The sequence below is a fragment of the Nyctibius grandis genome, chromosome 12 (genome assembly GCF_013368605.1).
Source record: "Nyctibius grandis isolate bNycGra1 chromosome 12, bNycGra1.pri, whole genome shotgun sequence".
Taxonomy (NCBI): domain Eukaryota; kingdom Metazoa; phylum Chordata; class Aves; order Nyctibiiformes; family Nyctibiidae; genus Nyctibius; species Nyctibius grandis.
Genome location: NC_090669.1, coordinates 2,584,704 through 2,608,467, shown reverse-complemented (window position 1 = coordinate 2,608,467; position 23,764 = coordinate 2,584,704). Strand labels below are relative to the sequence as shown.

General features: G+C 53.9%; 1 protein-coding gene across 1 annotated transcript in view; it reads right to left on the bottom strand.

Moving 5' to 3' along the window:
• The window catches only part of LOC137669484 (hydrocephalus-inducing protein homolog), a 67,002-nt gene that overhangs the window by 7,653 nt on the left and 35,585 nt on the right, over window positions 1-23,764 (bottom strand). Inside the window, 30 exon segments of the mRNA XM_068411585.1 lie at window positions 27-225; window positions 413-582; window positions 1,127-1,348; window positions 1,579-1,786; window positions 3,033-3,180; window positions 3,539-3,704; window positions 4,042-4,180; window positions 4,853-5,065; window positions 5,610-5,856; window positions 7,411-7,520; window positions 7,891-8,057; window positions 9,236-9,454; window positions 9,786-9,928; window positions 10,776-11,036; window positions 11,616-11,724; window positions 12,304-12,496; window positions 13,469-13,620; window positions 14,249-14,484; window positions 14,847-15,051; window positions 16,107-16,221; window positions 16,545-16,783; window positions 17,353-17,521; window positions 18,003-18,102; window positions 18,645-18,744; window positions 20,257-20,455; window positions 20,903-21,075; window positions 21,180-21,339; window positions 22,628-22,747; window positions 22,997-23,179; window positions 23,360-23,562. Of these exon segments, the coding sequence (XP_068267686.1) occupies window positions 27-225; window positions 413-582; window positions 1,127-1,348; window positions 1,579-1,786; window positions 3,033-3,180; window positions 3,539-3,704; window positions 4,042-4,180; window positions 4,853-5,065; window positions 5,610-5,856; window positions 7,411-7,520; window positions 7,891-8,057; window positions 9,236-9,454; window positions 9,786-9,928; window positions 10,776-11,036; window positions 11,616-11,724; window positions 12,304-12,496; window positions 13,469-13,620; window positions 14,249-14,484; window positions 14,847-15,051; window positions 16,107-16,221; window positions 16,545-16,783; window positions 17,353-17,521; window positions 18,003-18,102; window positions 18,645-18,744; window positions 20,257-20,455; window positions 20,903-21,075; window positions 21,180-21,339; window positions 22,628-22,747; window positions 22,997-23,179; window positions 23,360-23,562 (5,268 nt within the window).

Genomic DNA, 23,764 nt, shown 5'->3' with positions numbered 1-23,764 from the left:
GCTTTAGGATTTGGGTTTCATCTCACCTTCATTTCTGTGCCCTTTCCTCGGACCTCAACAGTTTCCTGGCGAAGACCGTTGATTTCAAAAGGGATGAGCTCCCGGTAAGATGTAACCTCTCTGGGACAGAAAGTGATGGGCACCTCCACTGTCCCTCCTGGGTGTAGGATGGACCCTGGGAAGTCCACCACCAGGTGCGCGGTGCTGGTGAACAAGCAGCTCAAACTGGCAGAAAGCAAAGAGGAGCAGAGGTGTCACAAGGCTGTGTGGGCTCAGCTAACATCATCAGGGCTACTTGGGGCTCTCCTGTCTCCTCTCCCTGCATCCTCAGGACTTCACCCACAGGGGTCACGAGGACATGGAGCAGGCACGTGCTAAGCAAGGGCTGAAGGAGCACATGGAGAAGACCTACCTCACGTCCTTGTCTGCCTTGTTCGTGATGACAAGGGTCTGACGGGCAGGTGACATGCCACCGTGGCAGACGAAGCAGGCTCCAAAGTTGAGTCTGGTGGTGGAGAAGTGGACAGTGTGCGCTACCACGGTGGCCAGGAACACGCAGGTAAACGTGGGACCCTTGCTGATCTGGTGGGGTGAAAGACAGCGTGAGCCAGATGAAGAGTCGAGGAATTCCAACCGCAAGCACCAGGGATGGCTGAGGAGGAGGATGGGGGACAGCTGGCTGCAGCGACAATAAGGAAAAGCAGGTGCCAAAGGCCCCCAGAATAGAGATAGAAGGTGGAAGGCTTGGTCTGAGAGGGAAAGGTTTAAGGAGTCACATCCCTGCTTTGTGCAGCCACGTGCTGGCAAGACCTTTCTGAGCTGTGGGACCTCACGCAGGAGGGGCCTGGCAAGGAGAAACAGCTCCATCTCCATGCACATCTAGCCTCCCCCACAAATTAGGGGCAGAGAGGGCCTGGGGGACATGTCCTGCCACAAAAGCGCTTCCCAAAGTGGTCCTGGATAAGCACTTATTAAAATATTCCATCCAGAAGCTGTCAGGGTCTTTATTTCAGTAGCAGGAGCCTCTTTGCCTCGTTCAGGCTCTAAGAGCTGGAGCTCACCCCTAGCTGTGGGCTCCTGCTGCACGGGGAAGGTGAAGGTCCCGTATGAAACGCTGGTGCCTCACCTGCAGCATCAGCTTTACACCCTTCAAAGAGCACAGCTTCTGCGGGTGGAAAGCCAGCCGGGTCTCCGCTTTCTCCTCCGCCTGCACGGTGCCCGTCTGAGGGCTCACGGTAAGGGCCTGCTGCTGGGCTGCGGGGCCGCTCAGCTCCCACGAGAAGGTGAAGCTGAACTTGCCCTTATTGCGGATGCTGAAGATGCGCTCGATGTTCTCGTTCAGCTGGACCTGTGGAGAGGAGGAGGTGAGGAGGAGCAAGTGCTCCTTCCTACTGCGCTCCTGCATCGTTCACATTCAGCTCACGACCTGGCTGAAGGATCAGCCTCCCTCCCTCTAGAGACCCAGAAATGAAGAAAAACATTCCCTCTCGTTCAAACCTATCTGCAAAGCTGCTGGTTGAAGGTCCAGCCTTGCAGGGCTTCGTGGGGCAAATGGTTCGGGGAACCAGTGCTGCTCACCTCCTTGAAATCGATGATGTTGATCTCCTTTGCACTGAGCTCAGTGACGCGGCCGTCGCTGTCCTCACACCTGACAGACACGTTCATGCTGTAGCCGGTGGCCTTGATGTACAAGGAGAGGGGCTGGGTCTTCCTCTTGACATCGCACTTGAGGTTGAAGACCACCTCTCCTTCTAGTGTGGGTGTGAAGGTGACTGTAATGGGAAGCCTGGGGAGAGAAGACCCTTTTAGCTCTGGTTGCTCTTACCTTTCTTGGCCCCACGTTACCTGCTCTGTGGGAGAGCAGCTGTGCAATGGCTGTGGTGAGACCCCAAGCCTGGGAGAAACCAGGAGCAGCGCTCTGCCCTTCCACGGCCTTCCACTATGGAGCAAGCCCTGGCAAGAACTGCTTAGGGTACGATGATCCCATGCAAGGAAACGGCAGAGGATAAAACACCAAGGCAGCAATCCCTGAGCCAACGCTGACCTTCCTGCCCTGGCCCGTGTGCTACAGGGTGGCGTTGGGTTGAGACCCCGCTTCTGTCCCAAACACCGAGGAGGGCACTCAGAGACCCCCGATCTCTCCAATCTGTATGACAAGGGTAACATCCTCTGTGCAAAGAGGAATCATCCAGTTCCACGTGACAGCAGCACAACGTGGGTACCACCAACCTGCCTCTTCGTCATTTTTATGGGTAGTATCTGGGTGTGTGATCAAACACACCCCAACTACAGAGATTTAAGGAATAATCACGTCTCCGATGAGCCGCAGTAACCAATACAGGACGCTCTCTCATCTTGCACCCCGCAGCAAGCCAAAATTCAGCATCTTTTAAGCCACAGCAAAGCTGCCCGAAGCCAACATGTTCTCCTTACACCCAGACAAGCTCTGAGTGGGCACAGGGCCATCCACGGTGGATCAGCAGATCAGCTGGTGACTGTTCTACTGCTTGAACTCACGCTCACGTCCGATCGCGAGTCACAGCTGCAGTTTACGAGAAAAGAGCAGCTGTTTTCTGTGCAAAACACAGCGAGTCGTGTCGGCCTGTCGCTGTCACCCACGACGGGCTGCAGTGCTGCCCGTGTGCTCTGCTGCTCTCGGCAGCTTTGCACAGACCATGCGTGGTGGGCTCTGTCGCTACAGGAACACAGAGAAAGGAGACCTTGCACGCTTAGGGCTGCTGGCTCAGGGGGTCACAGGGTTAAAGCCCCCCAAAATGCTTCTGTCATCACACCCAGAAGATTCAAAGCCTGAATTTCTCCAGGAAGGGGGCCTAGAAGACTGCGGTAACCCCGACACAGCCACTTCATGGAGAAACCTGCAGTTTCGTGGTGTCGAAGGAACGAAATAAGGCAGATTTATGCTATTTCCGAGAGTCACCTGGTGACTGCGGAGGGGAGAAAGCCTCAAAAGCACAATGGCGGTGCAACGTTTGGCACGCAGGAGAAGGAGTCTGGCCCGTGAGCCCTCTTACCTTGAGAGAGGAGCGATGGAGCCTTTCATGGGCTCTATTCTCACAGGGGCACCGCAGCGCTCCGAGTAGAGAGAGCCTTCTCTGAAAGCAAAGCTGAAGGCTTCCTTCTCATTGTTGATCATATAGACCGTCTGGTGTACCTCGTGCCCTGGGGAGAGGACAAAGCAGCCGCTGAAAACCTTTTGTTCCTCTGGCCACTGGGCCATCACTGCCCACCGCGCTCCTGCCCTTGCAGTGAGGACCACTGCCTGCAGCATGGCACGCTCAGCATGCCAACATGGAAACATGCATCACCCCCAAATCCCCTCGTGGAAACAGCCCCAACCACATGCCACATCCCTGACACACGCCTTCCTCCCTTCCCCTTCCTCTCCCTCGCACACACGCCAGGGGCTGCATGATCTGCTCACAAGTGCCCATTTCCATGTCCAGCTTCCTCGTTGGAGTCTACTGAGCCCCTGGAACAGTTCACATCTGACCATGTGAGCTAGAACCATGGTGCTCACCAATTAACAGCAAGTGGAAGTTCAGGTGGAATCTGTCCAGGGTCACTAGCAGGTCAGTGGCATTGCCCACCAACAGGAACGGGATTGAAACTCTCCGCTCGGGGATTGTAAAGACCCAGAATGATTCTGTGATGTCCAGCTGCCGGGCAATAAAGTCAAATTTCATCTGTGGAAGAAAGAGGCAAATGAAGGAAAGGTTCTGCCCTTGTCAGGGTAAGGGTGAGGGGCGTGCAGTACCACCAAGAAACCCCAGGAACCTCCACCTTATGTTGCTGTGAGCTCAGAGATAGGGTGCTGTGCCACGTACAGCCCAAGAGCACCACAAACATTGGGTATGGGGTGAGAACAGGTTCATCTGCCAGTTCATTTACACTGCAGTCAAAGGTTTCTTCACGGTCTTGGCAAGCTCACAGTGAGAAGGGACTCCCAGTAAGCATAGTATAGCTGGTGTCAAACTGGCATACGTGTGCACGGGATCGACCTTCTTCATTTCCTGCACCCACCTCTGCTTTCTTCCCCGGCTGGAGCTGACCCCTCTCTGTGAGGCAGAAGAAAGCCGCCTGTTCTCGTGGGGCTTCAGGGTCTTGGCAAGTCCACTGGAAGGAGTACGCAGAACTGGTTGGGTTCATAATCATGAAGGTCCTGGGCAAACAAAACAAAAAGGACTACTAAGGTGGCGTTGGGACGTTAATGACTCTGTCCTGTAGCAGACATCAGACGCTGCCAGCCCTGGACACCATCTGGAAGGAGTTATTTGGTATAAGGGAACAATGCTGGGAGCACAAACATTTCACCTGCCTTCCAGGGGCCCCGTTTGTCTCTCAGGTGGCTGAAGATCAATGGCTATCAACCAAGAAATTAGCCAAGAAATCAGCCACACTCTTGCATGTTAAAATCGTAAGACTGAGTGAAAATGGTAAAATCAAGTCCAGGAAGACTCCGTTGGAAGATGGAACTCTCTGTTGTGGTCGCAGCCTTCACTGACCCTGTCTGACTGGTATCTCAAAGGAGCAATAACGTCCCAAGGATGCTCTTTAAAGGGACAAAGGCTGTACTGGCCACATTGCACAGGCTGGGGATATGTGGTCCTCCCAGACTGACCCATAACTCATTCCAGAAAGGGACAAAGAGAACAAACAATTGGCCAGTTGGTCTGCAGTGACCAGTTTGTTCCAGCCACAAGCCAGATTGGTGGCCAAGCATCAGCAGATCACAGACAAGGTACAGATGTGCCTTGAGGTTTGGAAGAGCAGCTGGAGAGGTCTTTGGTGACCAGGAGGCCACCAACAGGAGAAGCCACGCCCACACACCTACCTGCTGCTCCTGCCACACACTCCAGTCGCTGCAAACTCAATCACTCTTGTGTTGAGATCCAACATTGTCCCCATCGGCCCCTGCAAATCTGGGTTGCGCCTTTGTGCAGTGATGTAGTCAGAGTCTTCCAGTTCGAAGTGGCAATCTGGCATCAGGCTTCTCCCATTCACAGCCATCTCTGGGCCCTTCTGGTCTGGCCTCAGGTTAGGAATACTAGGAAGAAAGGGACTCGTATTAGCCAGAGTAACCTTTCCAGCCAGCCACCTGCTTGTTTATCTTATTGTGCAGCACACAGTGTTGCATCCTCTCTCCGTGCAAGCATTGATCAGCAAATCAAACACAATTACACTTCTTGCAAAAGGTGAAATGGCAGAAACATGGACAGTTACATGTCCAGAGATCAACTGTAGCATGCAGGTTTCTATGTAGATAAGGAGGCCGTGCTTGTCTGATAAGGAAGCGCAGCTAGGGACTGGCTGGCCCCCCTTGACAGCCTTTCTGGATCTCTCGTTCCACATTTTGCAGCCCTCCAGGAGCTCAATATTTCATACAACGTCTTTTCCCAGTGTCTCCACACCTGCTTCTACCAAGGTCGGATGACCACGTTTCTTTGCTCCTGTATGTTGGTTGTTTCTGCTGCCTCTCTGGGGCTGGCTGTCCCCACGTCTGCCCTCCCGCCCACCCCAACCACACGTATCACCACGACTATCCATCAGTAGCATGAGTTGAAAAGCAAGCAAGCCTGGAGGTTTCCTACCTGCAAAGCACACGGCTCTCAAAGTCCCCCACGTACACCGGGGAGAACTTCATCTGGAAGAGCTGCTCCCGGCCGGCAGCGACGGTGCCCTTGTGGGGCTCAACAGAGAACAGCGGGGCAGCACCAACGGTGTTCAGAGACGAGCTCAGGGAAGAAGAGACGCGCTCGGGAGCGTGGCCCAGCTGGCTGGAACGACGGCTAGGCTGGAGCTTCACAGAGGCACCAGAAGCGGAGGAGAGGCGATGCCCTGGGGTAAGGAAGAGGTTAGCAGGACATCACCTTTCAAGAAGGAAATTCTCTGTTCCCAGCACCTCTGCTTCCTGCTGCGAGTGGACAGAGGGGAGCTGGGGTGCTCTTGGAGCATCCCTGGCCACGTGCTCTCAGCAGGACTCCCCCTGACGAGGAACAGGGAGAGCTATCAGGTTGCTTTCCGCTTCTGTGTTACTGCTCACTAAATCGGAATCCCACAAAGTCCTGGGGACAGGTGTGAAAGTGAGAGCAGACAGGAGGGAAAACAGCGTGGGGGCAGCAAAGACAGCGAAAAGGCCCAGCAGAGACCCAGAGAACTGCTTCAACCAAAACACACCACTGACCACCACCATCAAGGTGCTCGGATGACGGCCAGGAAAGCTACGTCTGTTAGCAAATCAAACGGGCTCAGGGCTGAAGCCAGTCGCTTCACTCTGTGCTCTTAAACTCTCCCCATCTCCAGGACTGGGTAGCTAGATGCAAAATTCTCCTGCAGAACAGTTTGTGGCCCGTGTTCACTCTCAAACCACGTCCAGGGACCAACAGGAGAGGTGACTGTTACAGCAGCTGGAAAAATTCTGGGCGCTGTCACGTCCCAGTGCAGCCAGCCTCAGGGCCCAGCATCAAGGACAGTGTTAAATCCTGCTCCCCTGGGGCCCACAGCACCGAGTTGTGCTGCTCGGGGTGGTGGAGAGGCGGCTCTGGGGAACAGCACTGCTCTGTCCTTCACACCCTCTCCTTCCTTCCTCTTTTCCATAACCGACGACAAGAGAGCTGATGGCACAGCCCAGCTTCAGCACGAGTGTGCCCTGTGCCCACACCAGCACCCACAGGGGAGGGAGTTAAACACATTCAGGGCGTCAAGGACCTTGGCTGAGGTCTCCCACCTTGCCCATCAGGTGAGCTGCCTGAGCTAGGGAACACAAGGGCTGACAGCTCTCCTCGCTCCTGCTCCTGACGAGACCTCTCGGACACACAGCCCTGTGTCCCCGCAGAACCACGCTGCTCCCACGGGACCACGCGCTCGGACACAACCTCGTTACTGCAGGTTAATGAGCCCCGGCCCTGCCGCTGAGCTCCCACGGCTGCTGCGAGCAGCGTCTCTGCCTGCAGCAAACACTCCGCTGCCCAAGTTAGGACGCTTAATTGTGGAGAGTGACTTTGCATTTGCCCTGGTCTGGGGAATTGCACGCAGACAGTGGCTGCAGGTCAGCTAACTCCTCACACCATCCATTTTCCCAGTCTCAGAGGTGCCCTGATGTCCCCCTTCCCCAGCCCTGACCCCCACCATGGCTCTCCCCTGAGCCAGGCTCTGCTCCTGTGCAGAGCAGAGTGTCAGAGCAAGCACCGGTGGGTCTGAGAGGCAGAGAAGGGGCAAGGAGAAAGTCTCCAGCTGTAGCTGGGAAGATGCTGATGAAAGCGGAAGATTGGACAGGGATGAAAAAGCAATTCATGTTTTGGGGTGAAGCGGCATGGTCTTCTCCCCAAGCCCTCAGTTACCAACTGAAACACCCCGGGCACCCCCAGCTGCCACCCAGAGCCAGTGCCTTACCGTCCAGACTTGGTGGGAGCAGCTCCCCAGTATGGCTCGTTGCCCTTTCATCCTCCACCGCCACCCAGGTGTATTCCAGCGCCACATTCCCTGTATTGGACAGCTGGAAACTGAAGAGTGAGGAGGAGAGGGGAAAAAAAAGAAAAAGCCCAATAAATACAAAGTGAGTAGAGAAGGAACACTGTACGGTGGGCTCCTGGCACCCCTTTCTTTATGCTGAGGAGCATCTTCTTCTCCAGACAACTCTGTCATGGGCTGCCCCAAGACAAAGTATTTCAAAGTTTGGAAGTTAAAGAGGAAAGAGCAGACATGTTGTCCAGGAGACAATCCAAGGGGCTTATTCTGGTCTTATGTCTCCGTTTGACTTGTGTATTTTGGCTGCAGATTTGTCCTTGAGCAGATGAGGACAGGCACAACATGCAATGAAAGCAAAACCATGGCTGGGCAAAGGCAGGTCCCTGCCTGGCCTCCAGCACTCACGTGGACGTCCTCGTCTGGAAGAGCAAGGTCTCCTTGAACTGAATCACCTCCGTATTCAGCTTGAACTTGGCGTAGTCCACGACAGCGCTGAGGCGAAGCTCCACCTCACGCCTGCTCTCCTCCACGACAGTGTGAGCTGGTTCTGGGTCTGGGTCCTTCTCGATCACCTCCAAACAAGAGAGGGAAGAATCACTGAGCAGAGCCCAGAAAGCCAGCCCGAGCAGGGAGCCTTTCAGCCTCCAAAATCAGCCACTTAGAGGGGCTGGGAAGGACCATTCCCATTTATTTCCTTGGAAAGATGACCAAATTTGACCCTTCTGCTGTAGTATCTGTTCCTACCTACTGATCAATCACCACCACGACTGCTAATACACCCATTGGGACCATGGCCGGGTATCAGTCCCTCACCTTTTTCCCAGCCCCCTATAAACCCAGCAGGCCTCTCAATCAGGATTATGTTCCCCTCCTGGAGCTCTGAAGATGGAGAACCCCAAGAATGAACAAACCTAGAAAACACCTTTTCCTTCTTGTCTTAAGAGAAAGTGCTTTCCAGGTGTCACGTGTGGGGCAACAGCCATACTGGTGGGGGCTGGGGACGGGCATTTTGGGATGGGAATGAACTCACTAGGAAAGTCCCTGACTGATGATGCTCTGAAGGGGAAGAAGTTTGGTTTACAGGTCTTATAATGGCTCAGCAACTAGGGAAGAGCTATCACCCAAGGTCAGTGTGTTTGGCAATAATGATAGTACAAGCCAGAGTTTCTGGAGATGATACTTCTCCGGACTCCTGCGTGACTGCCATACAGTACCTGGGCTGCTCCATCATGAGATACCCCACATGATATAGAGACTACAACCAAAATCTCTGGTTTCAGCATAGGCCGAACTCAGAGCTCACCCACAACGTGCTGGTGGGCTAGCTAGCATTCACAGAAGAGCACTAGCGTTGCTCTCCACTTCAAAACAAGAGACAGAGACCAGCAGATTTAACTCCCTGTCGGTGAAAAGGCACTGAATCAGACGAAGAGATTTTAACACCGTAAAATGCGTTATCATAAAACGTGACCTCCCATTCACCACAGGCTGCAACACCTCAGCTTTTAGCAGAGACTGATAGTTTGCATGTGGCTAAATGTCTCTTGTCAAAAAGATTTCCCCGTCTCGTGTGAGCGTATCAGGTCATCCTGCATCCACCCCTCCCCTAAAACGCATTTAGTGTTTAGTATAAGTGTCAGGACTAAGTGTCAGGAGGAAGCAGGAGCTCCTTAGCCTGTAGAGATGGTGGTCTGCTGCCGTCAGCAGTTCTTTTCATAGAAGCTCAGTTAGCTTTTGTTGTGCTTCTTACCTTCTGCTTGAGAGGCCATGGGGCCGCTGGGTCCCTTGTGACATCCACCCACTTGACGGTGTGCAGGTTGTCATGCCAGTCAGGAACATGCTCTGGTGGCTTCTGGAAGGTGATCCTGACCACCCTACACTTCACAGGGTGCCTTTTGAAGGCGACTGCCACGTCCGATTTCAAGGTCACCGTGATGTGCTTAGCACAGCCAGCGTGGAGATGTCCCACCTAGGGAGAACCAGAGAGTCCAGACCAAACTGGAAACACTGGTAAGGGCAGGGCTGACAGCAAAGGGACTGATGTGGGGAGCAGCTGCGCCAGGAATCTGCGTCTCACTGTGTATTTATCTGAGGTTTGACAAAGAAAAGTACAAATACCACCTGCCATAACACGGAGCCTTTTGGGGGCTCACAGCCCTGCCCCAGCACAGCCAGGGACTGCATCTCCTACGTGGCACTGGAATGGGCTCCCACCAGTACGTGGTGACTCCCTGGTAGCTCCCGGGAACCCCCCGGGCAGGGCTCGAGCAGTAGGGAAAGGCAGAGCCACCTAAGCTCACCTGGGGCGAGAAGTGAAACGGGGCATCTGCCAGCCACTCAAACCGCATCACGTCCGCCTCGCTGCGGTTGGTGATCGTGAAGCTCTTGCTGTAGGTTGTCCCAATGTGACAGTCCCCAAACGGGATGTGATCCCCTCTGGCAGCTGTTAAGAATGAGAGAAAGGGATCTCAGCGGGCGGTGAGGTCCATCCGCACAGGCTTGGTTATACAGAGAACACAAATGATCATACATGGTCTTCATAGCACACCCCAGGCTGACAGACCTCCTTTTAGAGATATTCAGCTGAATGCTGGTATTGCTACACCCTCTTTTCAGGCAGTTGTAGAGAGCGAGAAGGTCTCCCTTCAGCCTCCTGTTCTCCAGGCTAAATCCCCCCAGGTCCCTCAGCCGCTCCTCACCACACTTGTGCTCCAGACCCTTCACCAGCTCCGTTGCCCTTCTCTGGACTTGCTCCAGCACCTCAAGGTCTTTCTTGTAGTGAGGGGCCCAAAACTGAGGGTGCTAGTCTCTTCTCCCAGGTAACAAGCCATAGGACAAGAGGAAACGGCCTCAAGTTGTGCCAGGGGAGGTTTAGATTGGAGATCAGGGACAATTTCTCCCCCAAAAGGGTTGTCAAGCACTGGAACAGGCTGCCCAGGGCAGTGGTGGAGTCACCAACCCTGGAGGGATTTAAAAGACGAGTAGATGTGGTGCTGAGGGACATGGGTTAGTGGTGGCCTTGGCAGTGCTGGGTTGACAGTTGGACTCGATGATCTTAAAGGTCTTTTCCAACCAAAATGATTCTGTGATTCTATCTCTGACCCTTCCCTGCTAGCTTCCTCCCTGACAGAGGATCTTCCCTTGTGTTCTCGAGTGTGGCTGCTCTGAAGGCTACAAAAGGCAAGAGGAGCTGCCTACTAGGCCTGGACCACACCTGCACTGGCACAGGGTGAGCAGAAATGTGTATTTTCCTATTCCTCTCTCCATCTCGGCAGCCTCTCCTCTCTTACCCTCAATGATGTCTTCCTCCAGATGGCCCTCAGTGTCCTCCTCCGTGCTGTCTGCCACTAGCCAATGGATGTAATCTAGCGTGAAGTCATCCTTGTGGCCTTCACCCACCAGCTGAATGTTGGTCTTTTCATAGGGGTTGTCCACCACTGACAGCTGGATCTTCCCTTCCACACGTTGGGCCAGGGTGGGTTTGAACAGGACATCAAACTCTGCCAATTCCCCATGATGCAGCACCAGGGAAGCGGTGTGGGGCTTCCTCCCTGCACAGTGATGGAAGTCAGAAACAAGTGTTACAGCCAGACAGAGGAAATGTTTCCATGGGGTATAAGAGGAACGAGGGGTTGAAAGCCAGCTGTCTCTAAGCAGAGGTCCTCCCACCAACGGTTGCAAGACCCTCCTCCTATGTTCACAAGACTATGACACCACCATGCATAGCACTGCTTAAGTGCCTTCACCTCAGGTTAACACCCAGCTCTCACTCAAACCGCATCCAGCCAGCTCCTGCCATACGTAAAGCTCAAAGAGTGGTTTGGGCTTTTGTTGGCTGGCTGTGAGCTCAAGGGCTGCCTCCGTTCAGGCTGATAACTCCCCACATGCAGCAAAGACCTCAGATGGTCCATTCAAGCGGTGACAGACCCCCACAACTCAACCCACCACGTCCAGCACAGAAAAACTTCTTACAACTTGCTAGGAGGAAACCCTGCGAAGAGTCCACGTGCAAAACTAGGGGTACAGAGAGCCCCAGGAAAGGAACCTCTTGGCTGCTGCTTGGCCAAGCCAAGAGCAGGGCACCCATTTTCCCCCTGTGAATGACTACACTTCATGGTTAATGAATTTACCTTCTCCAGAAGAGTCTTCCTTCATGCCCTCAGCTTGGTAGAAGCACTGTGTGGTGGGCCTGGCTTTCAAGGAGAAAACTCCCCCTTCATCCAACAGGTCTATCGTGAACTGAGAAGAGGAAACACAGAGCATGACCACACCGGTGTGGGCACAGGATGGCACATGGATCGACACCGTACCGCTGCTGGTCCAGCATGGGGAACCCAGCACGCTTCCCCGCTTCAAACGCAGCTTTTAGCACAAGGTTTAAGTAAAATCAGGCAGAAAAAACATGTTGAGAGGCACTGGGATGTAATTAAAACATAAGCTAACAGGACAGAAAGTACTAAAAGTAATGAGCAGGGTGTAATTAAACTACAACTGAGTTCAATTACAGTGTAGTAAAATGTGACCAAATACAACCTAGTGTAACCAGGACACACCACACATTCCTACATGAGAACCAAAATGGGAGAAGAGGGACAGGGGGGAAAATACCCCACCAACTTTCTTGTGTTGTGTTGAACTGAAAAGGAGAGACTGGTCAGAAAACCACGTTTCCCAGAGGAACACTCTTCCTGGGAAGCACAAGTCAATCACTCGCTTAAAAATAATTTCTGAGACCTGTTCCCAGGTGTACCCTGTTTTTCTGGGACCTTTCCTCCATGGGACACCACCAGATGCTGTATTCCCTGAGCAGGTCCTCACCTGGACAGGCACAACGTCACTGTTTTGAAGGACCAGAGGGCGCTTTTCCGACTCCCCCAGCAACAGCCTCCTGAAGACGAGCAGAGGGTTCCCTCTCCTATTGCGAGGGACTGGACGCAACACCGTCACCCGAGGCAGATTCCCGTCTCCGCTGATATTGAAGGTCAAGCTCTGTGCTCTGGCTGCTGCGGGGCTGCAGGAGAGGCAGAGGAGAAAGCGTTACGGCTGGCACTAACCCACTGCCCCCTGGGTAAGCGACCAGGCGAGGGCCACCCGCTGCGTTTTCCCTGGCTGGTGCTCCTGTGCCCCATGACACAGCTCCCTCTCTCCTTCCCAGGCAGATCAGGGCCATGCACAGAAGGTCAAGGAATCTGCTCTGAAGAGCCAGAGCCTTCCAGAATTACAGCTAAAAATCATTTCGCTTCATCGATCATGCAGTACAGCAGGTAAATAATGAGGCAACAGATGAGACACGGCAAATCCGCTGGCTGCGGTGGTAGGAGACATGCAAAAAGCACAAGCACAGCATGGAAACAGTATACAAGCAAGAAGGGAGAGGTAAATAAATAACATCGTCACTGAAAATTATTCCCCAGGACACTAAACCAGGAATTGCTCATTAGGGCCGAGAGCTGACTTCTCTTGTCCCAATTCTGTGACTAAAGGGTTGGGGAAGAGCAGGTCAGAGCCCCACTGCAAACCCAGGTCCCGGGACAGAGGAGCTGGCTCCTCTTTTACAAGGGATCCAATTGCTCCTTAACGTAAAATATCCTAATATGCCCCAGGTAATCCTGTAGGATCATCTCATTTTAACGTAAACAAGGAGGAAACAATGCCCGCTGCCTTGCTGGTACAGGAACCGCTTCATCTAATCCTCTGTGCTCAGCTCTTGCACATCTCCATTTCCTTCTGACTCAATCACTTCCAGTTGGCCACCCAAGAGGACACTGTCCTCATCGTTACTCGTACAGGCTAAACTACAACTCTTAACTTTTCTGCTCTGCTCTACCTAGTAGCTACTGCTTCCTGCCCTATCTAACGCTAAGTACCCTACCTAGGGCTACTAAGAGTTAGTAGAGGGTTAGCGAGAGGGCTACATGCTCTGAGAGGAGAGGCAGCTATCAGAAAGGTCCCCCCCACCCCAAGACTTCCCAGGGTGAGTTACCTTGTCTCGGCATCAAGGGAAGCCTCAAAAGCGCACTGGTAGCTCTGCATCCTTTGTGGAGTGAAGGTCACCGTAGCAAAGGCGTGCGAGTGGCTGGGCAGGCACATCCGATCAGGCTCCACCTTGAAAACGTTGCTAACGCGGCTTTGAAGCTTGGAGGAACCCAGAGAGCGGTGTTAGGACAAAACATCCTTCAACGTGATGCAGTCTTATTCATATATGCATCATGGGCAACAGCCCCAGACAGCGTGTTTTCCTTCCTGCTTCCCTGGACAGGCTCCTTCCGTCTCAGAGGGTGACTCCAAAGAGGTGCTCACCTTGCACAGGAGCTGCCATAAAGCCCAGGAGTGCAAAAGCTTGCTTTGAGCTCTGGGCAGCCACCCCAGCACACACGGGAGGTGGGGACTGCACGGAAAACTCTGCAAATAACCTATAATTGGCCTTTAAAGAGAAGGAAAAGGCCACGGAGCCTGAGGAACTGCTCTGCTTTGAGCCCAGGCGCATCAGTTCAGCAGACAAGCCCCCTCTGAAGTGAGCTTCCAAGAGATATTCAGAAGGGTTCAGGTCTCCCACCAAAGACCCAGAGGGGTGAGCCAAGACCTTGCTCGAGACATGCTGAATTCAACCCAACTGTCACCCCGGCATTGCTGCTCTGCCCCGTAGTCTGACCCGCACTGAGCTGGACTAGTCTGGGCACAAGGGTGTAATGAATCCAGAGAACAAGGCAGGCTACCACAAAGCCTTTAAAGAGCAACATTCCCCATGGCCTCTTGTTCTTACCTCATCAGCAGCAGGTTTGATGGAGAGGACCACATCACAGGGGACTTTGCCCACATTGCAGATCTTGAAGCGAGCTGTGGCCCCGTGCCCAAGCAGAACATTGGTGAAGACAAACTTGTTCTCATCTGTGATGAACACGCCCTTGTCTTGCTCTGTCTGTAGGATCTGGTCGAGGTTGGTGCTGCTGCAGATTCGATGCTCCTCAAAGATGGACTCTACGTCGTCAACCACAAACGCTGTGAGCAGACAAGAGGGAGGGCTGAGGATGGAGAAGCCTTCCTGCTGAATTTTGCTGGACCCCATTGGCCTCTCAGAAGGCTTGATAAGCCCTTTCTGCCCATGTCACTGCAAAACTCAACCTGGGTGGTGGAGTTGGCTGTGAGGATGGACCTCAGTCACCCTCAGCCTTACAGGGTACTGCTTTCCTTTTATCCTTCCATGCATCCCTCCCAGCCCCTCCCCACTGGTGAACTTGAAAAGGACTGGAACCTCTGAGGATTTTGAGATGGGACATTAGGGTGAGGGTGTCCCTCTGTCCCAGCAGTAAGTCTGAGTGCTGATCAGCAGCAGGTCGGGCCACGGGAACCCGCGGACGTACCTGGGAGGCAGGACTCGGCAAACAGGGTATAGGGGATGCCGAGAGGATTGTCCTTGGGGTCTCTGTCGCTGATATAGATGGACAGGTGCTCCTCGCATGTCCCCAGTGGCTCCGCATAGCAATCCACAAGGATCATCTGCTGGCCCCCAGCAGGGATGGAGCCAAAGCCAGGGTGCACCGTGAACATGCCTGCAGTGACGCGAGCCTGCGGAAAGAGTCCCAGGAGAGGCTGATGTCTAACAGCTTTACCTTGAGCATCCCCAGCAAGGAGTATGCCACTCCTTGACCTCCAGCCAGGCCACAGCCCCTAGTCCTGGGGCAGGAAGGGATGACTCCATGGCCCAGGGGCAGCCCCAGGATGGCACAAAAAGAGCCAGGAGAAGCTGCAGGCCTGGCCCAAGTAGAGAAAGGAGCTTGGGTGTAAAAGTTGAAGGTGGTAGCTGGGATCCTTCAACCTCCCAGGGTAAAACAGAAGAGCAGAAATAACTGTGAGATGTGATGGGAGAGAAGAGAGGGCATGGGAAAGAAGAAAAAGCAAGGTCATCTCATATCAACGGACTGGGAGTTCAAACAGGGACATTCTGTGGCTGGGGCATTCACAGATCTAGTTGGCTAGCAGCTGCCAAACACAGGACCTGCTCCCTTCTCTTGACCCCACAGCTCCAGGTCTGAGCTAGAGCACGGGACTGTCAGGGGAACTGAGCAGCTCCTGCCTCTGCTTGTGGCTGGGAGATGACCACAGACTGGTTTGGGGTGGAAGGGACCTTAAAGCCCATCTAGTCCCAACCCCCTGCCACGGGCAGGGACACCTTCCACCAGACCAGGTTGCTCCAAGCCCCATCCAACCTGGCCTTGAACACTGCCAGGGAGGGGACAGCCACAGCTTCTCTGGGCAACCTGGGCCAGGGTCTCACCACCCTCACAGCAAAGAATTTCTTCTCAGATCTCATCTCAATCTCCCCTCTTTCAGTTTAAAACCATTCCCCCTCGTCCTGTCACTCCATGCCCTTGTCAAAAGCCCCTCTCCAGCTTTCCTGTAGCCCCTTCAGGCACTGGAAGGTGCTAGAAGGTCTCCCCGCAGCCTTCTCCAGGCTGAACAGCCCCAACTCTCTCAGCCTGTCTCCATAGCAGAGGTGCTATGATGGACCTCCATCACACACATCATGTTCCATCCCACGGCAACGAGCCCCTGGCTCGGCCACAGCAGCCTCCTCCCACACCACCTGCATGCGCACGTGCTGGGGAGCAGGAGCCACCCACCTGCTGGAAGGGGTTTGTGTCCTTTGTCAGCAAGCCCTTGCTTGGCCTGGGTGAAGAAGTCATTTTGCTGAAGTTTTCACTCTTCTGGGACTGGGTGGATTTCCTTCGCTGTGACCTGAGAGGAGAAAGCAGAAGACATCCATCATGCTGAGCTCCCCTTGCCTTTCTCCAAGGCCAAAGCTGGCCTTTCTCCCCATGGAGGAAAGCCCTCCTGCTCCCCAGGGGCTGCCTGCACCTCCTACTGCCATAGCTTCTGGAGAAATCAGCTACATCACCACCTGTGTCCTACACGTGGGGACACTGAGGCATTTCTCTGCTCCCTGCTCACAAGCCAGTGATGCAGATGGACAAGAATACCGGTGTCCTGGCTGCCTGTCACCCACCAGCCATGCTGCGGTGCCTCCTCAGGCAGGAAGGGTGGTGCAGGTCTTCGCTCACCTTTTCCTTGACCATAGAGGTGCATCCTGGTCTGCTTTGTGGATGAGGAAATTAAAGTCCAGGATGCCTTTGTTCTCCAGCATGAAGGCGCAGGTTCTCCTGGTGCCGCTTGTCATGGCGCCGAAGGTGATGAGTGAGGCAGGGCTAATGCTGTACTTGCTGAACACGGCTTTCGCTACCACCCTCACCGGGATGATGGCAACGGTCTCACCTCCTTTGCCGATGCTGGGCTCAATCACCTGGAACCGGAGGAGGGGTTGGAAATGCAGCAGAGGCCAGCCTCTAGCTCTGTCCCCGACCCCACCAACTCACCCTCCCTGTTTAAACGCCTCCTCCAGAGCCAGATTTTCATACAACCATAGAATCATTTTGGTTGGGAAGGACCTTTAAGATCATCAAGTCCAACCGTTAACCCAGCACGGCCAAGCCCACCACTAACCCATGTCCCTCAGCACCACATCTACACGGCTTTTAAGTCCCCCCAGGGATGGGGACTCCACCACTGCCCTGGGCAGCCTGTGCCAGTGCTTGACAACCCTTTCAGTGAAGAAATTGTCCCTGATCTCCAACCTAAACCTCCCCTGGCACAACTTGAGGCCATTTCCTCTTGTCCTTTCGCTTGTTACCTGGGAGAAGAGACCGACCCCCCCCTCGCTACACCCTCCTTTCAGGTACTTGTAGACAGCAATAAGCTCCATTTAGGAAGCACCACAAGATTCCCCAGCTAAAGCCTTCCTTCCAGAAGACGTGTCCCACTAACACTCCCAAGAACGTGTCCTGCTAACACCGCCCGGCCCAGGCAGCTCACCTGGCACTGCAGGATGGGTTTGTCCTCAATATTCATTTCCACCTTGGGGTGGAAGGACAGCTGGACCTGCACAAAGCGTTCAGAGGCAGACAGCACGCCCTTCTGCGGCTGGATAGTGAAGTGGGACGCCAAGTCGGGTATACTGGTATCCGCCGCTTGCAGCTTGAAACTGGGGAGAAAGGGAAGGAATGAAGATCTCTGAAGTTAAAAGTACAGGTGCCACCAGCACAGCCAGGACTTTGCATAGGACCATAAAAAAAACAGAGGGAAAGAGTCCAGCTCTGCTTGTTGAATCCCAGATCTCGACAGAGTGCAGATAATCAAGAGTGCTGCAAGCCAACTGCAATACTGATTGTCTTAGTCCTTCCTTTAAAGAGTCTCATAACGAGACGTGAGCTGACCCTCAAAGGAAGGAAATGAATCCCAGCAGAAGGGCTTAAATTTCAGGCTCTCTCCTTCTAGTTCCTGTGAAGAACTGCTGGTGTGTGGCTGGATTCTCTTAAAATCCTTGAGGTCGGAGAGCCCAGATTCTGTATTTACGCAGCTCATGAGGTAGCCAGCATGGGAACAGGTTCTAGCCACGGCCAGGAGAACGCAGGCCCGGGCAGGGGGTGGCATCGCGCATGCACAGCCCAGGCAGCTGGACCCACCTGTACGCAATCTCATACATCCCTCTGTTCTTCAGCCTCAGCACTTGCTTCGCGTCATCCAGCACCCGAAGGATGCCAAAATCCACGGTGCCGCCTGTACCTGCAGAAAACCCGCAGGGGCAGGTAAGAAATGGTCAATATTTGTGAGCTGCTGCAGACTACACCAAGGGACAAGACGCATATTTGGAGTTCTCAGGCGGCGCAAAACCCTCCTCAGCAAGTTTCCCTTTTTGGAAGTCTTCTCTAGCAACTTTGCTGCCCCTTCCCTTAGAGAATACCTGCAGGGTTCAGCAACTACGGAGCTCAGTTTCCATCTCCCTGCTTCCAAACACAGAACTAAGAACTCTACGCGCCGTGCTGCGCCTCCAGGAGTTGCCAACTGCTTGTTCACATCACTGTCGTTTCAAAGCCCCCAAATTAATTGCACACTTCAAAGCTGGGAGGGGAGAGACCCAAGGGTGACTGTGCCCTGACAGCGCTTCACTCCTGGCAGCTTGCAGGATACGTGTGTTACATATCCGTGCCACGCTTGCATCCCATCCCACCCCATCCCAGCCCACCCCATCCCATCCACTTTGGTTGCCCACCTGCCAAGGCAACGCAATGCACCCGGGCTACTTCGTTTTGGGGGCATCCACCTACCTTTACAAATGTCGATGTTCAGAGCAACATCGTAGGCTTCTGCACAGACTTGTATATTTTCAATCTGAACAACTCCCAGGGCATTTTCAGCATCTGAAACCTGAGGTGGCAAGAAACAAACATTGCTCAGACCATTCTCCTCAATTCTTTTGGCAGACAACTTACGAGTCCTTGTCTCTACCAGCTGCTTCCACCACAGCCTCCCCTGCTTGACAAGCATTTGTGGACTCCCAAGCTTTCCTAACCTGTTCATCTCACGGGCTGACCCAGCGGGGTTTTGCCACAGTAAGAAACCCTGTCAGCCCAACTTTGCAAGCCTACAGCAGGGAACGCTGCTGCTAAAGCATCCTGGGAAGCAGAGATGTGAAAGCCACCACAAGAAGTGTGAACTGTCCCAGAGCAAGTGGCATTGACAGTCACAGAATCATTTGGTTGGAAAGGACCGTTAAGATCATCGAGTCCAACCGTTAACCCAGCACTGCCAAGCCCACCACTAACCCATGGCCCTCAGCACCACATCTACACGGCTTTTAAACCCCTCCAGGGATGGTGACTCCACCACTGCCCTGGGCAGCCTGTGCCAGTGCTTGACAACCCTTTCGGGGAAGAAATTGTCCCTGATCTCCAATCTAAACCTCCCCTGGCACAACTTGAGACTGTTTCTTCTTGTCCTGTCACTTGCTACCTGGGAGAAGAGAATGACCTCCCGCCCGCTAGACCCTCCTTTCTGGCAGTTGTAGAGAGCGAGAAGGTCTCCCCTCAGCCTCCTCTTCTCCAGGCTAAACACCCCCAGGTCCCTCAGCTGCTCCTCATCACACTTGTGCTCCAGACCCTTCAACACCTTCGCTGCCCTTCTCTGGACTCCAACACCTCAAGGTCTTTCTTGTAGTGAGGGGCCCAAAACTGCACCCAGGATTCAAGGTACGGCCTCACCAGTGCCCAGTACAGGGGGATGATCAACCCTCTCCTCTTAAATCACCCAGCATCCTCACCAAAATGCAGCCACTAAACCACGAGGAACAAAATCCCAGGGTGAGAGCTTGTTGCTCTATGTTAAGAGCCCCAGGATGGGTGCAGGGAGCACGCTGAGGTTTGGACAACGAACCGACAGCATTCAGCCACGCACAGCAGCAAGGCGGCTGCAGTCATGTCCAGGCAGGTTTTGAACATCTCCAGAGCAGGAGACTCCCCACCCTCCCTGGGCAGCCTGTGCCCGGCCTCTGGCACCCTCCAAGTCATAAGTTTTCCCTCATATTCAGATGTAACTTCCCATGTTTCAGCTTATGCCCATTGCCCCTTGTCCTGGCGCTGGGCACCACTTAGAAGAGTCTGGCCCCATCCCCTTGACACGCACCCCTAAGGTATCTGTGAGCATTGATCAGATCCCCCCTCAGTCTGCTCTTCTCCAGCTGAACAGCCCCAGCTCCCTCAGCCTCTCCTCGCAGCAGAGATGCTCCAGCCCTCTGAACATCCCTGTACCCCTCTCCACTGGTCTCTCTCCAGTACCTCCTTGTCTGTCTTGAACTGGGGGGCCCAGAACTGCACACAGTTACTCCAGGTGTGGCCTCACCAGGGCAGTGTAGAGGGGGAGGAAAACCTCCCTCAATCTTACCTCTAGTCGGATTGTCTTCTTAATGTTGACAGCCTTCGTGGCCTTGAAATATAGATGCAGGCTAAACTCTGTGCGGGGACCAACAAAGCCCCGATCTTGTGACACGGAGAAGTCCTCGCCGAGGTTTTTCACCCCGCTGAGCCGCCAGGCCATGGGCAGTGGGGTGCTGTTTTGCAGGACCAGGGTCTTGCTGTCCGTCCTGCAGAGACACAGAGACACTCAGCACTGGTTGCTCGATGGCCATGCCAGCCTTGCAACTGAATGCAACTTGGAGCAGCCCCATCCATGTGTATGAAACTATAGTTAAATGTTTTCTCTGTGTCACAAGCCTGAGAGGTGAGGTCCTTGGGGGAGAGCTTGGTTAGAAGGGTATCCAGCAGAAGGGAGATAAGGAAGAGCAACTGGATTGCTCTCTGAACCAGCAGACAAGACATAAATCCACCAGGACGCCCATCACACGGCATTGCTGGGGGCCTACAGAGCTTGTGGCTGTCATGGGATATCCAAGCCAGCAAGGCACAGCGAGCGAGAGACTGGGAACTGCTGGGAGAAAGAGGGTTGCTAGCCCAGCCTCTGATCTGAGTGGCCACACAGGCAGAGAAGCTGCAGGGGAGCTCGCCGGCACAGTGGCCGCAGGAGGACTGACCTGTGCAGAAGCAGCTTGCCGAAATTCACCTCCTTGGGGCTGACCCCCAGCTCCACCTGCACCCCTTCGCAGCACAGGGGGAACACCACCGGCTCTGGGTTCTCCTCAATGCAGCACACGAGCTTGTCTTCCACGAGGCCAGCTGAAGTGGGGTACGCCCAAACGCTCAGCTCCTAACACCATCCCCGCGAAAAGAAACACAGAAGAGCATCCCGTGAGCAGGAGGAACGGTTCCTGGCCCTTCTCCCCGTGCCTGCCCTGCCCTCCCCTCTCCTACCTGCTTCTCGTTAGGTTTCAGCCTCATGCTGGGTGGGTCCAAAAGGAACGTGCCCGCTTTGAGATCGTGCTCAAAGCAGAAATGCACCTCTACTGCCAAGGGCGTGACGTTCAGGATGGTCATCTTCTCGCAGTTGGAGGGACAGGGCAGCGCCTTGTACCTGTCCACAAAAAGGGGAAAAGGCTGCAGAGGAGACCCTGGCACCGCTGACACATCAAGGAAAGCATCGTGTCCCTCCTGTGTTCCAGGAGGCTGCACTGGAAGGCCAGGGTCTAACAAGCAAGCTATGAAAAAGGATCATTTTGAGGGGCACGTTGCATATTATACGTGCTCATCCTTGTGTTACTTTGATGTCTGCCCCTGGACCTGGTGCCTCCATCCCAGAAGCGTGACGATGGACAGGCCACTCAAATAGTGTTTTACAAAATATCAATTCAAGGGTGCCTGGAAAAATAAAAGTACACCAGGCACATGGGTTCTTCCCCCTTCTTTGCTGGGTTTCCTTCCCTGCAGAGTAGACAGAAATGCTTTTGAAAAGAGGTTTGAAAAATAGCTCAGCTTATCTCTTTCAAAAACCTCATGAGATTGCCTTGGATTTCACGGGCCAGCTCCAAGTCTGAGGGAAGGAAACAGAAAGGATTAATTCCCAAGAGGAACGCTGAATTTAACAACTGTCCCTTCCCTCAGATGTGGAACAGAATTTGGAGTTAAAGGGTTAAAAAAGCAAACAGAAACCCAAGACCATTCATCAGCCTGGCTAAAGATCCTCTTGTGGTTTTTAAACTGTTTTGATTTGATTTCCTTGGCTTGTCAAAATACCACCAGCCCTCCAGAGCTCCCAGAAAGACAAGAACTTCATCTCTAATATTAAAAAAAAAAAGAGCAATGTCAAAAATAGAAACATGCCAGCAGCTACAATGACAACTTCTTCAGGCAAACTTTATCCAGTGGTGGGGATCAGGAAAATGTGATTCTTAAATAAGAATTACTCCTTTGCAGGTTCCACACCGCCCCGCACGCACATTGGCAGGTCAAATCATAAAGTCTGACTAATGTTACAGATCAAGGAATGGTTTGCAAACCATCAGCAGAAGAACTGCTTGTTCAGTCTACCCGTAGAGCTCAAAGCACTTTCAAAAGGCACCATAAAGCTCATTTCATTGGTGGCAAAGCTGAGATGTGGAAGAGGGAACATCAGTTGCCCCAAGTCACCTTCAGACTGGAAGCAGCACGTGGCTCTGGCCACCAAGGCACCCACCAGGTAGGAAGTTCATCTCCATCTCTCCCCAGCTCCTCCAAGACCCATGTGCCTCTTATCTGCTCGAGTTCACATATCCGCAGCCCTTCGGCATGTCCATGAAAGCACAAGGCCCTGGAGATCCCATCCCGACATCTCACTCCGAGCAGGCAGCGCATCAGGGTGCTCACTCGGGGCAGGGAGCACATACCGGTCTCTTGGCTTCCCACACAGCAGTGGTCCGAAGTGGAATACGCCCGTGTCCATGACATACTGCTTGAAGATGATGTCGTCGTCTGCCTTGCTCTTCCTCTGGCGAGGAAACACCAGCCTGGGGAGAGAAAATGGGGAATATGAAGAGCTGTGAGATGCTCCAAGTAGACAACCTGGTCAGAAAGCCATAACCCTTACTGGTGGCTGAGGCACCAGCACTGGTTCCCAGCTCCAAGCTTGGGACAGATGCTGGGCTGCTCAGGCAGCACACTCTGCCCAAGCCAGAAGTTCGCAGGGCTACAAGGGACAGCCCTGGCTCTCAGTTTAGGGGGAGGCAGCGTGGGAGGCTCCCACGGGCCAGCCTTACCGCGGGTCCTGGCTGATGGCAGGATAGAGGCAGGTGCCCCTGCAGGGCAGCTGGTACAGACGGTGTGTCCCCAGGACCTCAAAATGCAGTGTCTGGTCAAACTGGCCCAGCACCGTGGAGCTGAAGTGGACCTTCAGTTCCACTTCGCCGCGGGCAGGCACTATCCACCGGCAGCTGCTCAACCTGCCAATTAAAGAGGAGGCTTCACACATCACTAACGAGCAAATGAGACAAAGACGAGGGTTTTGGGCTCGCCATCCCATGAAGGCACTGGCAGAGGGTCCCTGCGGAGCTGGGGACGATGGACCTCGTTTGGCAAGATGGACCTGAAGCACAGGGATCACGTCCTCCCTCACAGCTCACCTGATAGGCACCGCTGAGGATGGGACCCTCTCCACGCTTCTCTGGTCCACCGCAGGGGAATGTGTGGGCGCTGCCGTGCCCGGCCGCCGGGGAGCTACCCTGCCCCGGCTGGAGACCCGCTTGAGAATCACAGATTCCCGGCTGCCCCGGGCTTTCTCCTTCCTCAACTGGCTTCTGGATGGGGTCAGCAGCTCCTCTGACTTCTTCACACCAAGGGCAGAGAGAGAAGGCAGAGAGAGGTGAGCCCTGCCCTGAGACATCCCCGTCCTGGAATGAAAGCTGCACGTCTGTTCACAGAATCACAGAATCAACTAGGTTGGAAGAGACCTCAGGGATCATCGAGTCCAACCGTTGCCCTTACACCACCCTGTCAACTAGACCATGGCACTAAGTGCCATGTCCAGT